Source organism: Oncorhynchus mykiss, chromosome 8 (genome assembly GCF_057628025.1).
Source record: "Oncorhynchus mykiss isolate SJ-2025 chromosome 8, ASM5762802v1, whole genome shotgun sequence".
Lineage (NCBI taxonomy): Eukaryota > Metazoa > Chordata > Actinopteri > Salmoniformes > Salmonidae > Oncorhynchus > Oncorhynchus mykiss.
Window position 1 is genome coordinate 19808994 of NC_143029.1, and position 13790 is coordinate 19822783.

At 43.1% G+C, this 13790-nt stretch overlaps 1 protein-coding gene across 50 annotated transcripts in view; it reads right to left on the reverse strand.

Moving 5' to 3' along the window:
* LOC110529548 (receptor-type tyrosine-protein phosphatase kappa) overlaps positions 1 to 13790 on the reverse strand; it is a 159486-nt gene that overhangs the window by 78337 nt on the left and 67359 nt on the right. For all 50 annotated transcript variants that reach the window (XM_090242767.1, XM_090242762.1, XM_090242755.1 and 47 more), the window contains 3 exons: positions 11733 to 11814; positions 8877 to 8992; positions 3395 to 3569 (listed from right to left, as the gene is read on the reverse strand). In XM_090242767.1, coding sequence (XP_090098893.1) covers positions 3395 to 3569; positions 8877 to 8992; positions 11733 to 11814 — 373 coding nt within the window. The remainder of the gene's footprint in view (positions 1 to 3394; positions 3570 to 8876; positions 8993 to 11732; positions 11815 to 13790) is intronic.

Sequence of the window (13790 nt, forward strand, 5' to 3'; positions counted from 1 at the left end):
GGTCACCTCAGGACTTGGGCTACAGGTGGCCTAGAGTTTAGAGCATTGGGCCAGTAACATAAGGTCGCTGGTTCTAATACCCAAGACTACAAGGTGAAAAATCTGTCCATGTGCCCTTGAGCAAAGCACTTTTTCTCCGGGGGCACTGTACTACTACTACTACTACTACGGCTGCACATATCCAGTGTATGTGACAATAAAACATTTAAAAAAAAATTGAATTCCTGAAACTCTTTTTCCTGGTAATTTTATTGGGTACTGGATACTGGATAACTAATAGACAACAACTAAAACAAACCAGAAACCTTCACAATATATTTGATCGAAAACAATTAATTATTGAAGCCGCTGATGTTTATTAGGTAGAAGTAGTTTTCCAAGAAAACAAACCAACCCCATCAACGGAAAAAATAGAAAGAGGAAAAAGGCCATTTAAATGCAGAGGCAATTGCCAATCTAATTTGTACTTGTACCTGTAGGCGAGGACCATTCTCATTTCATTAAGATGTTTGGAGGAAACGGCGTAAACACAATAGAGGAGGTCTGGAGTAACTGACACACAAAATGTCTTCTTTCAACTAAAAAACTATAAATATCCTTCCAATAAAATGCACAGTAGCATGCGGAAGGTTTTAGGCATGGCAGGCAGGCTGACTCTCCCCATTTAGGGCATCATGACGGAGGAGTGAAGATAGAGCTAGTTGGACTGAGCAGGTTGTGTGTGTGAGTGAGTGAGTGAGTGAGTGAGTGAGTGAGTGAGTGAGTGAGTGAGTGAGTGAGTGAGTGAGTGAGTGAGTGAGTGAGTGAGTGAGTGAGTGAGTGAGTGAGTGAGTGAGTGAGTGAGTGAGTGAGTGAGTGAGTGAGTGAGTGAGTGAGTGAGTGAGAGAGAGAGAGAGAGAGAGAGAGAGAGAGAGAGAGAGAGAGAGAGAGAGAGAGAGAGAGAGAGAGAGAGAGAGTGTGTGTGTGTGTGTGTGTGTGTGAGTGAGTGAGTGAGTGAGATGCAGAGGAATCTTTCATCAGCTGGCATTATTGCCTCTCCCCAAGCAGCCCATCCATCATGTGTGTGGTGACAGTGTGGAATGATATCGCCGAGCCCTCGCATTACTGCTCCTTGAACCTTGTCTCATCCATCTCTCACATCCTTCAGCAGGCCACGCTAATAAACATCCGCCTTGCAGTCGCACAACTTACTGACTGGCCAACCTGCAGCTCAACTCTGCTGTGACTGGTCTAACCCAGCCCCAAGCAGCCCTGGCTCCGGAGCCATTCTAATAGTAATTGATTTTCATTTATTTCCGATATAGACGACAGTCTCCAAGGCAGTATGTTGATAAAAAAAACAAACAGTGGGAGGAGAGAGAGAGCTGCAGCAACTTCATTTTATGCGGGAGGAAACGCTCGGGTCCGCTCTGGCTTTTAAAAAAAGCTAATGACAAGATCTGAGAAAGTGACAGGGCAGGCCTTGGAACAACAAAGCACACACAGCAATCTCCATCTGACTGATGCTGTTACAGGACACAGAGGAGTGATCCCTTCCACCATCTGTCTCCCCCACCTTACCTCCAGCATGCAGACACCGTTTGGGCAGGCGGTATTAGGCTATCATCTACAAGGTGACAATCATTCTGCCTCTCAAACCCTGTGGTTAACCAGCAAACATAGTCCACAAGCCCTCGTGGCTTGGAATCAATCCAGTTTCATATTCATATCCTTAGAAAAATATGTTCCTTTCTTGGTGTTTCTCTTTTCTGTGCATTCCAAGTTCTTCCTTTGGCATCATTATGAGGCTTCATCAGAGTTTAACAATCTCTCTTTGAGCCTGGGGTTGTCAAGCAGGAGCCTTTCTTCAGTGTGGGATGAGCTGGCAGTTATCAAATTTGAATCTACTTTTAAGCAGAAAATATATCCCAACCTGCCTCTCTGCTGACAGTCATGTCTGCCACCAATCAGCCAGTTTGTTTACGGCAGGGAACCACACTGTCCCCCACACATACACACCAGGGGAGATGACAGCACACTATCTACACAACAGTTATTAAAGTGTACACACACACATACATGCACAAGAAGACAACAGACTAGAACTCCTTAGATTAAGTACCTATTTCACATGGTTTCCTTATCATAGAGCCCCATAAGATATGAAATTGAAATACCATATTGAAAATTGCACCTAAGGTCACCTCAGCAATCATTTCAATAAGCCGTAAGAAATAACTTTAACGATCAAAGCCGTGAACGGGTTGCTTTCATTTGTTAAAGCAGAGCTCAACAGGCATGTTTGTTTTAGGCTCTGTTCCAATGAGCAACCTTGTCAATAAAGTTTAGATTCTACTAGGAATGGGGCAACATGATTAGTCAAAAAGCTCTGGGAGCCACGCATACCTCATGACAAAGTCAATTGTGCGCCACAGTGTGTTGTTTCTTTCACCGCTGGGGGACACATAGATCAATAGTTCTTCTGTGAAAGGAATTTGCCACTGAAATTTTCATTTGTTACAAAGGGGACCAAAATAGCCGGCAGCATCCTCTGTCACTTCGGCTTTGGCAGAGCAGCCACTAATAAACTACTACCCTTAGGTCATAAACGACAATGGGCAACTCCATGCCAGCTCTCATTATGGGCCGCCCGTATCAATGGCCCCAAAATTTCCTTTAAAATTACCATCTTTCGGATCAGTGTAGCAGGATGTCTGCTTTCAAGCGCTAGTGAGATATTGGACCTGTCAGTGCAGTTAATGTTGAACTACCTTCTAACACCAGGGTTCTGGGACCCTCTGGCCCAAGCTAAAAATAAGATTTGCTTTACCGATGCAAAACAACTGGCCTTCCCTTCCTCTTGGTTGGGGGCGGAGGTAGGAACTTTGAAGAAGCCAAGATTGATTGTCTGCACTAATTCTCTGTGTGGCTGGAGATATGTAGAGCAGCTCAGAGAGAGAGAGAAAGACGTCTCCTGATTATGAGGTGTCTGTTGAAGCATGGCTGGGAGCCAAGCCTCTCTGCTCTCTCCACTGACCACATCTGAGAAGCATTTCCACAAGCAGACTTCAGACATCATGACATGAGAACTTGTGTAATTATTCTCCCTTTTGGTGATTCTCATTTGAATATCCAAATAATATTCAAATTCCTCCGCCTGAATAAACATATGCTAGTTGTGTGTTCCCTCACATATTTATTTTTGATATCTGCATAATGTTTATGAAGGAATATTTTTGCAACTGAGTTTTGCAACTGAGTTCAAAGCTACAATTGACAAAACTGATGTACACTATTTACTGTAATAAAATACTTTACAATCAGTCAAATAAATATGGTAGATTTATGAGGTAATAATCAGATGCGCATGAATGAATTTACATACCAAGATATCATCTGATGAGGACACACATACCTCTGACGATGAGTCCGGCGAAGTTGGACACACCAGATCCTCTCTCTGACTGGGTGACACATCGGTAAAGGTCTTGGTCCAGACTAGTCACTTCCTTGAGTCTAAACGAGGCAGCGAACCGCCTGTGGTTGATGTTCTTAGTTGACGCCACGGGAATGTCCTCCCCATTTCTCCTCTGCAAGATAAAAACATTAAGGAAAACATTGTACTTATTGGAAGGACGTTGCCTTAAATCGGGAAGATGACGGATTACTTATTAAAAACAGAAAGTTTGTAAAATCTTTCAAACATCAAGGATGCGTCTGGCTGATAGCACATAAAAGTGTATCTCGGCGGGAGCCAATGAATGGGTCTGTTAAAGCACCCAGAGCTTATCATCACTGGGATCGTTATCAGACAAGTTTGATGTCAACAGCAGTGCCTCTTTTACATTTTCGCCTCCACAACGGTCGGCACCGAAAAGGTCACATTGCCTCTCTCACTTTTCCACCCAGTCATCCATGAGAGGAGTTATCTTATTCCCTCTTTACCTCCTTCTCACCTCCATCCCTCTCGCGCTCTATTTCTGTGAGTCTTATCAGTTCACCCTAGGCTTTAGGGAGGGCTTAGATCATGCCCTCACCTGAACAGTAATTTTCCTGCAGCCCTAGCTGACAAAATTGATTTTACTGCATTCTTTCTTAATAGAAATTTCCCCAAAAAACACGTGGCATTTCCTTGAGCCAGGTATTGGATTTGAGAGGGGGTAGAGAGGTGTTTGAGTTATGAGGACACAATGCTCAGTGATATCCTGAGTGATGAATTGTACTGTGGGATAATTTTAAGGTTACTTTTTGTCAGTTGGTGTGATCCATAAACAACAGTTTGACCCGCATCCTTATAAATCAATCCAGAGGTTCAACACCATTATCCCAGAAACCCTAGACCCACTCCAATTTGTATACCACCCCAACAGATCCATAGATGATGCAATCTCTATTGCACTCCACACTGCCCTTTCCCACCTGGACAAAAATGTGAAAATGCTATTCATTGATTACAGCTCAGCGTTCAACACCATAGTGCCCTCAAAGCTCATCAATAAGCTAAGGTCCCTGGGACTAAACACCTCCCTCTGCAACTGGATCCTGGACTTCCTGACGGGCCGCCCCCAGGTGGTAAGGGTAGGTAACAACGATCACGATCCTCAACACAGGGGCCCCTCAGGGGTGCATGCTCAGTCCGCTTCTGTACTCCCTGTTCACTTATGACTGCACGGACAGGCACGACTCCAACACCATCATTAAATTCGCAGATGACACAAGTGGTAGGCCGGATCACAGACAACGACGAGAAAGCCTATAGGGAGGAGGTAAAAGACCTGGCCGTGTGGTGCCAGGACAACAACCTCTCTATCAACATGATCAAGACAAAGGAGATGATTGTGGACTACAAGAAAAAGAGGAACGAGCACGCCCCCATTCTCATCGACAGGTCTGTAGTGGAGCAGGTCGAGAGCTTAAAGTTCCTTGGTGTCCACATCACCAACAAACTAACATGGTCCTCAAAAGGTTCTACAGCTGCACCATCGAGAGCATCCTGACTGGTTGCATCACTGCCATGTATGGCAACTGCTCGGCCTCTGACCGCAAGGCACTACAGAGGGTAGAGGTCGACCGATTAATCGGAATGGCCAATTAATTAGGGCCAATTTCAAGTTTTCATAACAAATCGGTCATTTTTGGACACCGATCATGTCCGATTACATTTCACGCCACAAGGCGACTGCGTGGCAGGCTGACTGACTACCTGTTATGCGAGTGCAGCAAGGAGCCAAGGTAAGGCACTAACTAGTATTAAATGGGTCTTATAAAAAGCAATCAATCTTAATATAATCACTAGTTAACTACACATGGTTGATGATATTACTAGTTTATCTAGCTTGTCCTGCGTTGCATATAATCGATGTGGTGCCTGTTAATTTATCATTGAATCACAGCCTACTTCGCCAACTGGGTGATTTAACACGCGCATTCGCGAAAAAGCACTGTTGTTACACCAATGTGTACCTAACCATAAACATCACGCCTTTCTTAAAATCAATACACAAGTATATATTTTTAAACCTGCATATTGCCTGCTAACATTAATTTATTTTAACACATTAATTTATTTTAACTAGGGAAATTGTGTCATTTCTCTTGTGTTCTGTGCAACAGAGTCAGGATATATGCAGCAGTTTGGGCCGCCTGGCTCGTTGCGAACTGTGTGAAGACCATTTCCTCCTAACAAAGACAGCCAACTTCGCCAAACGGGGGATGATTTCACAAAAGCGCATTTGCGAAAAAAGCACAATCGTTGCATGAATGTACCTAACAATAAACATCAATGACTTTCTTAAAATCAATACACAGAAGTACACTGCTCAAAAAAATTAAAATAACACATCCTAGATCTGAATGAATGAAATATTCTTATTAAATACTTTTTTCTTTACATAGTTGAATGTGCTGACAACAAAATCACACAAAAATTATCAATGGAAATCAAATTTATCAACCCATGGAGGTCTGGATTTGGAGTCACACTCAAAATGAAAGTGGAAAACCACACTACAGGCTGATCCAACTTTGATGTAGTGTCCTTAAAACAAGTCAAAATGAGGCTCAGTAGTGTGTGTGGCCTCCACGTGCCTGTATGACCTCACTACAACGCCTGGGCATGCTCCTGATGAGGTAGCGGATGGTCTCCTGAGGGATCTCCTCCCAGACCTGGACTAAAGCATCCGCCAACTCCTGGACAGTCTGTGGTGCAAGACATGATGGAGCGAGACATGATATCCCATATGTGCTCAATTGGATTCAGGTCTGGGGAACGGGCAGGCCAGTCCATAGCATCAATGCCTTCCTCTTGCAGGAACTGCTGACACACTCCAGCCACATGAGGTCTAGCATTGTCTTGCATTAGGAGGAACCCAGGGCCAAACGCACCAGCATATGGTCTCACAAGGGGTCTGAGGATCTCATCTCGGTACCTAATGGCAGTCAGGCTACCTCTGGCGAGCATATGGAGGGCTGTGCGGCCCCCCAAAGAAATGCCACCCCACACCATGACTGACCCGCCAAACCGGTCATGCTGGAGGATGTTGCAGGCAGCAGAACGTTCTCCACGGCGTCTCCAGACTGTCACGTCTGTCACATGTGCTCAGTGTGAACCTCCTTTCATCTGTGAAGAGCACAGGGCGCCAGTGGCGAATTTGCCAATCTTGATGTTCTCTGGCAAATGCCAAACGTCCTGCACGGTAATGGGCTGCAAGCACAACCTCCACCTGTGGATGTCGGACCCTCATACCACCCTCATGGAGTCTGTTTCTGACCGTTTGAGCAGACACATGCACATTTGTGGCCTGCTGGAGGTCATTTTGCAGGGCTCTGGCAGTGCTACTCCTTGCACAAAGGCGGAGGTAGCGGTCCTGCTGCTGGGTTGTTGCCCTCCTACGGCATCCTCCACGTAGCGCCTCCATGCTCTGGACACTACGCTGACAGACACAGCAAACCTTCTTGCCACATCTCGCATTGATGTGCCATCCTGGATGAGCAGCACTACCTGAGCCACTTGTGTGGGTTGTAGACTCCGTCTCATGCTACCACTAGAGTGAAAGCACCGCCAGCATTCAAAAGTGACCAAAACATCAGCCAGGAAGCATAGGAACTGAGAAGTGGTCTGTGGTCCCCACCTGCAGAACCACTCCTTTATTGGGGGTGTCTTGCTAAATGCCTATAATTTCCACCTGTTGTCTATTCCATTTGCACAACAGCATGTGACATTTATTGTCAATCAGTGTTGCTTTCTAAGTGGACAGTTTGATTTCACAGAAGTGTGATTGACTTGGAGTTACATTGTGTTGTTTAAGTGTTCCCTTTATTTGTTTGAGCAGTGTATATATTTTTAAACCTGCATATTTAGTTAAAATAAATTCATGTTAGCAGGCAATATTAAACTAGGGAAATTGTGTCACTTCTCATCAGGGTATATGCAACAGTTTGGGCCGCCTGGCTCGTTGCGAACTAATTTGCCAGAATTTTACGTAATTATGACAAAACATTGAAGGTTGTGCAATGTAACAGTAATATTTAGACTTATGGATGCCATCCGTTAGATAAAATACCGAACGGTTCCGTATTTCACTGAAAGAATAAACTTTTTTTTTCTCAAAATTATAGTTTCCAGATTTTACCATATCAATGACCTAAGGCTCGTATTTCTGTGTGTTATTATATTGTAATTAAGTCTATGATTTGATGATGAGCAGTCTGACTGAGCGGTAGTAGGCAGCAGCAGGCTCGTAAGCATTCATTCAAACAGCACTTTACTGCGTTTGCCTGCAGTTCTTCGCAATTCTTCAAGCATTGCGCTGTTTATGACTTCAAGCCTATCAACTCCCGAGATTGGCCTGGCAATACTAAAGTACATATTAGAACATCCAATAGTCAAAAGGTATATGAAATAAAAAATGGTATAGACAGAAATAATCCTATAATAACTACAACCTAATACTTCTTACCCGGCAATATTGAAGACTCATGTTAAAAAGAACCACCAGCTTTCAAATGTTCTGAGCAAGGAACTTAAACGTTATATTTTTTACATGGCACATATTGCACTTTTACTTTCTTCTCCAATACTTTGTTTTTGCATTATTTAAACCAAATTGAACATGTTTCATTATTTATTTGAGACTAAATTGATTTTATTGATGTATTATATTAAGTTAAAATAAAAGCGTTCATTGTTTATTCAGTATTGCTGTAATTGTCATTATTACAAATATATGTATATATAACTTTTAAAAAGAATTTGGCGGATTATCGGTATCGGCTTTTTTTGGTCCTCCAATAATCGCTATCTGCGTTGAAAAATCATAATCGTTCGACCTCTAATAGAGGGTAGTGCTAACGGCCCAGTATATCACTGGGGCCAAGCTTCCTGCCATCCAGGACCTCTATACCAGGCGGTGACAGAGGAAGGCCCTAAAAATTGTCCAAGACTCTAACCACTCTAGTCATAGACTGTTCTCTCTGCTACCGCACGGCAAGCGGTATCGGTAGCGCCAAGTCTAGGTCTTAGAGGTTTCTAAACAGCTTCTAGCCCCAAGCCATAAGACTCCTGAACATCGAGCCAAATGGCTACCCAGGCTAGTCACTTTAATAACTCTACCTACATATACATACTACCTCAAATAACCAGTGCCCCCACACATTGACTCTGTATCGGTACCCCCCCGTATATAGTCTCGCGATTGTTATTTCACTGCTGCTTTTTAATTACTTGTTACTTTAAACTGTTATTCTTACCTGTATTTTTTTTTAAACTGCATTGTTGGTCAGGGACTCGTAAGTAAGCATTTCACTGTAAGGTCTACTGTTGTATTTGGCACATGTGACTATTAAAATTGGATTTGATCTGTACAGTGGCTAGCCCTGCTCCCAATCCCAGTCCATACCTGCAGCCACAGCCTGTTGTTCATGGTATCCCGGCCGGTGGCGATGCACTGGAAGGTGGCGTTCTGCCCGGCGTTGACTTCCACATCTCCCAGGCGCAGGAAGTGAGGCGATTTATCTATGGGGAAGAAAACAATTACAGCAGTCATAAACGCAGAGCACACGACATGATCAATGCAGCCCTGCGGTTTCCCAGCACCCCCCTTTTCTCGCCATGTCAGACGGCAAGTCCTAGTAACTACCTCATCTGTCACACAAACACAGCCAGAGCTGAGTGGGTGAAGTGGTTACTGGTAAACACTTTCAATAAACATACACCACTGCTGGGAACAGCCTGGATTATTACAATACACACTTGCACCTCAAGTCAAAAGATACTAGTGTTCTAAGAGGGCTGTGGGACATCAGGAAAAAGGAAAGGAAACCTATGTGGTCTGGAAATAAAATACCCAACAACAACATTAAACTAACATGAGAAGGATGGAGTCTTTTTTGGAAAAAATAATATTAACAAGCAGAGTTTTGATATGGACAGCTAAATTATTCATGGTGATTTGGAAGGTTGGCAGCCCAGATGCTGCGTGGTAGTCTGGAGCGGTGCCAGCAGTAATTGAGCACACGTAACTAGGAGGAACATTTACGAAACAGCGCTAAACTCTGAACACAACAGGACCAAAACGGTTGTCTGGCTTCACACTGTTGTTAATGTCCAGGGATCCTCGTTACAGATTACCTAACGAGCCAAACGATGGCTTGGCTATTCATACTTTGAATACATTAACTATGACTTTATCAATGTTTAGAGACACCAAGTTTTTCTCTCTGCAACTACAAAGACATGTTCAAGTTTAAAATTGCTGCATTTAAAATGAATTATCTTTCTTCGATTTGACTTTGAGAAGGAAAACTCAGTGCCTGTAGTTGTTCTTGTATTTTTTATTAGTGTTTTGGAGTGATTCTGAATTTAATTGTATTCTATAATCAAGCAGTGAATTCAAGTCACAGCCGCAGGGTAATCCTCCAAGTTACCCTTCATACTCTGGTGGAAAAACTGATTAGGGATATTTTATGCACATACCATACATACAAAGATACAGCATCGTAGACTGCGAGAGCACTACAGTGTGAGATCGAGGCCATTGTGAAGAGAGGAGATAATCCAATGGACTAGTGATAGGACCTTAGAAAAAGACCCAAACATAGTGATTTAACTCATTTGACTCTAGGGGCTATTGCTAAAATAGAGACTGTAAATCACTGTGTCCAATGGTTTGTCAGCTTGGGTGAGTGCTTAGCTAGTTCATTATCATCAGTGCAATGGGTGGATAGAAGCTGGGTGGTTCAGCACACACTAATTTCACACAGAGCTTAGTTAGAGATCCATCCTAACGTCAGTGCTGCTGAAGAGCTGCAAGCTTCTCTTGAGACAGGGATCAGGAAGAGGCCATGGTGCAAAAGAAAATGGCATTTGCTGATTATCCCCTGTTGGACCCAATCAAGAGCATTTGTTACTGAAGAGCAACCATGCACTTACTAGGACTATGATTGCTTTACTATAGCACTCACTAAACACTCCAAAGTAGTAAATGGTTGAATGATGGAGAGGGAAGGGTAATTATTATTTAATTATTATTGTTAAATCCAACAGAAATGACCCTCTGGAGTGACGCCATTAGCAGATTATCTCCAAATTAGCCTGGGACGTACCAGTCCCCTGAGTCAATCCACTTACCCCACTGCCAAATGAGGGGTGGCTAGTGCTCAGTACTGCTCACTGCTCAGATAATTTCTCTGGATGCAGCTGTCAATTTAAATGAATGCTGTTACTGTGGAGGCTAGGGCTGTGTCCAAAATGGCATCCTATTCCCTTCATAGTGCACTAAAGGGCTCTGGCCAAAAGTAGTGCACTATGTAGGGAATAGGGTGCCATTTGGGGTGTAACCTAGGAGGTAGCAGGACAGGATACATGACTGGACACACTGGACTGCGCCAGTCTAGTCCTCAAAGGGTGTAGGGTACCTAAACCAGCCATTTTACCCACCATTTAGAATTAACTGTCACAACTAACCATGATGGTTAGTTTTATAAAGGTTTGTTACGCTGTTCAAAAGGATTACAGTCCTAGTTAGGAACTCTTCTCAGGTGAAATCACTACCCCTGTGGTTGCTGGTGCTCCTAATTGGGATATCTTTACATTATTTAATGTTAATTATTTGATCATCCTGGATAAACTATATAACTGAGGGAATTGTAAAATCCAAATATCTCAATGTTCAGGTTGGACCCCATCGATGTGTAACAGTATGAATACAAAGCAAACAACTGTGGACACACACACACACTTTTTTTAAATTACATTTCTTATTCAATAATGAAAAGTCTATTATTTCTAATGGCGTCTCAGATTCTTGGCATCTGTAGAAACTGTCGGAAACATGCTTAACTGTGTCTTTGTAAAATGGTCTCTGGATGAAAATGAAGAAATCCACAAATATATTTAATGGTCAGGTTATCAGGAAGCCAGGGATTTTTTTTAAGGTTAACGTTCAAGTACCTCATTGTGCTGAAGTGGGTGGAAGCCAGCTATTACAACCCATAAAGCCATGCTGAGAGAGCACAATTATCCTTTATTACACGGAAGATTCATTTATTTGTATATTTATTTATTCCCTCCTGCGCCGACACTGATGCTTTCAAATGCAGGTCAGCCCACTTTATTATCTTCCAGCAGCAAACCTTGCTCACCTCATCCTTCCCCTCTACCAGGTCACCTTCTTATCTTAATTTTCGGAGCAACAAAAAGCCCATCAGCAGCAATGCAGGAGTGTCTGGTAATTACTGCCTGTGTAATGACTTACCACATGGATAGCTCAGAACCTGGATGTCATCAATGGCAATGAAGCCGGTCTTCCCGTCCGAGACCTCCGCCTCAAATATGACCTATCAGAAAGAGAGAGAGAGAGGACGGCGGGGGAGAGAGGATGTTAACAACGCTTATTTCCATCACGTTTTCTCAGATTGATCCCCAATGCTCCATCATTCTGTCCAGGACACTTGTAGGTTCCGACAAGAAGCTGTTTGGTACATCCGCTGTGGGCACTTTATGGTGACGTGGGATGTGATCGTAAACTGAAATCAGTCTTGCACACAGATGGGAAAAAAGGACCAGTTTTGTGGGCAGAACATATGGTTCAGCCTTAATAGGTTGACACACAATGTAAACCCGAGTTTAACGTGTATACCTTTGTGTGAGGGCTAGCAGGCAATGTCTTACATGTATGGCAGTTTTCAATTGCTGCGTCCACAATACAAATTGATGGATGGGCCTCTTCGGCCAACTCACCAAAAATGTGGTTATTTGTTGGAATGTACCCAGCTTCTACTAAATAAAAAGACAGAGTCCGTCACCCTTATCTGTCCTTAGGATATATCAAACTGGCTCACATAGTGTTGTTCTATTCTGGACACATAAGTATGCCTAAGTGTTGGAGGGCCAACGAGAACAGATGTACATTTCTATAAACGGTCAATTCAAAAGGTTTTGCCTCCACTTGAAGCTGATTATAGAAAATAACCCTTCAACATTGTGCACTTTGTTTTTCACAGAACACAACCTTAAATGAATCTTTCTTAGAATTCACAATGTACTAAATCTATTGTGAGATCTAAAGGACAATTTACAGCTGAATCCTGATCCCCTGAATTTCTAAGCATGACTTTCAGCAAGAAAAGAGAGAGAGACAGAATAAACATTTACAGTAATAGTTCATGCCAGCTGCAGCCTAGCTCTAGCTTAAGGATGGGCAACTAGCGGTCATGTGACGCCCCTTTTGTAAGCCTGCGTGTGAATTCCCCACCCCCAAAAAAAGGCTCAACATACTGTTTTAGTATTTAGTATTTATTAGGATCCCCAATTAGCTAGTGCCGAGGCAGCGGCTACTCTTCCTGGGTCAAAAAGGAAACAACACAACAAATAAAATACAAAATATATAGAAATATACATACACTGTCGCACTACATTTACATTACAATTTAGCCATTCAGCAGATGCTCCTCATCCAGAGTGACCCACAACTAGTGTATTCATCTTAAGGAATCCAGGCGAGACAACCACACATCACAGTCGTATCACATACATAATACAATATATAATGCAAAGCAAAACACAGTCCCCGTTGTGTTGTTCTTTTTTCTGTTTTTTTAATCTGGTTTTATTGCTAGCTTGAGTTACCTGCGATGGCAGAGGGTTCCATTTAGTCATGGCTCAATTTAATACTGTGTGTTTCCCAGCCCCTGTTCTGGACAAGGGGACTGTGAAAAGACCTCTGGTTGCATGTCTTGTGTGATACCGATGAATGTCTGAACTGTGTGACCACTGCTTGAACACAGTTCGGTACCTTCAGCACATCAACACCTCACACAAAGACCAACAGTGATGCAGTCAATCTCTCCTAAACTTTGAGCCAGGAATGATAAGCAGGCATCTCATTGACATTCGTCCTCTGTGTACTTCAAAGTGCAATACGTGCTGCTCTGTCCTGGAACAACTGCAATTTGGATATGTCCTTCTTTGCCGCACCTGACCACATAACTGCGCAGTATTCCAGATGCGACAAAACTAGGGCCTTTAGGACCTGTCTGCTTGTCTTAGATGTCAAGAAAGCAGAGCAAGAATAGTAGAATACACAAGGTGCAATTTTGAAATGTGGTTTTGCATCAGTAGTTTTACTCTTATGTCAGTCACTGACAGTTACTCAATTAGCCCATGTCAGCAAAACATTTTACGTTGATAAGTTAGTCTAGCGGCCAGCTATCTAAACTTGTAGTAATCATGGTCGAATTAGTGACGGGGGGGGGGGCCCCATTTGTATTTGATTTGTGTTTATTATGGTTCGCCATTAGCTGCCAACGCAGCA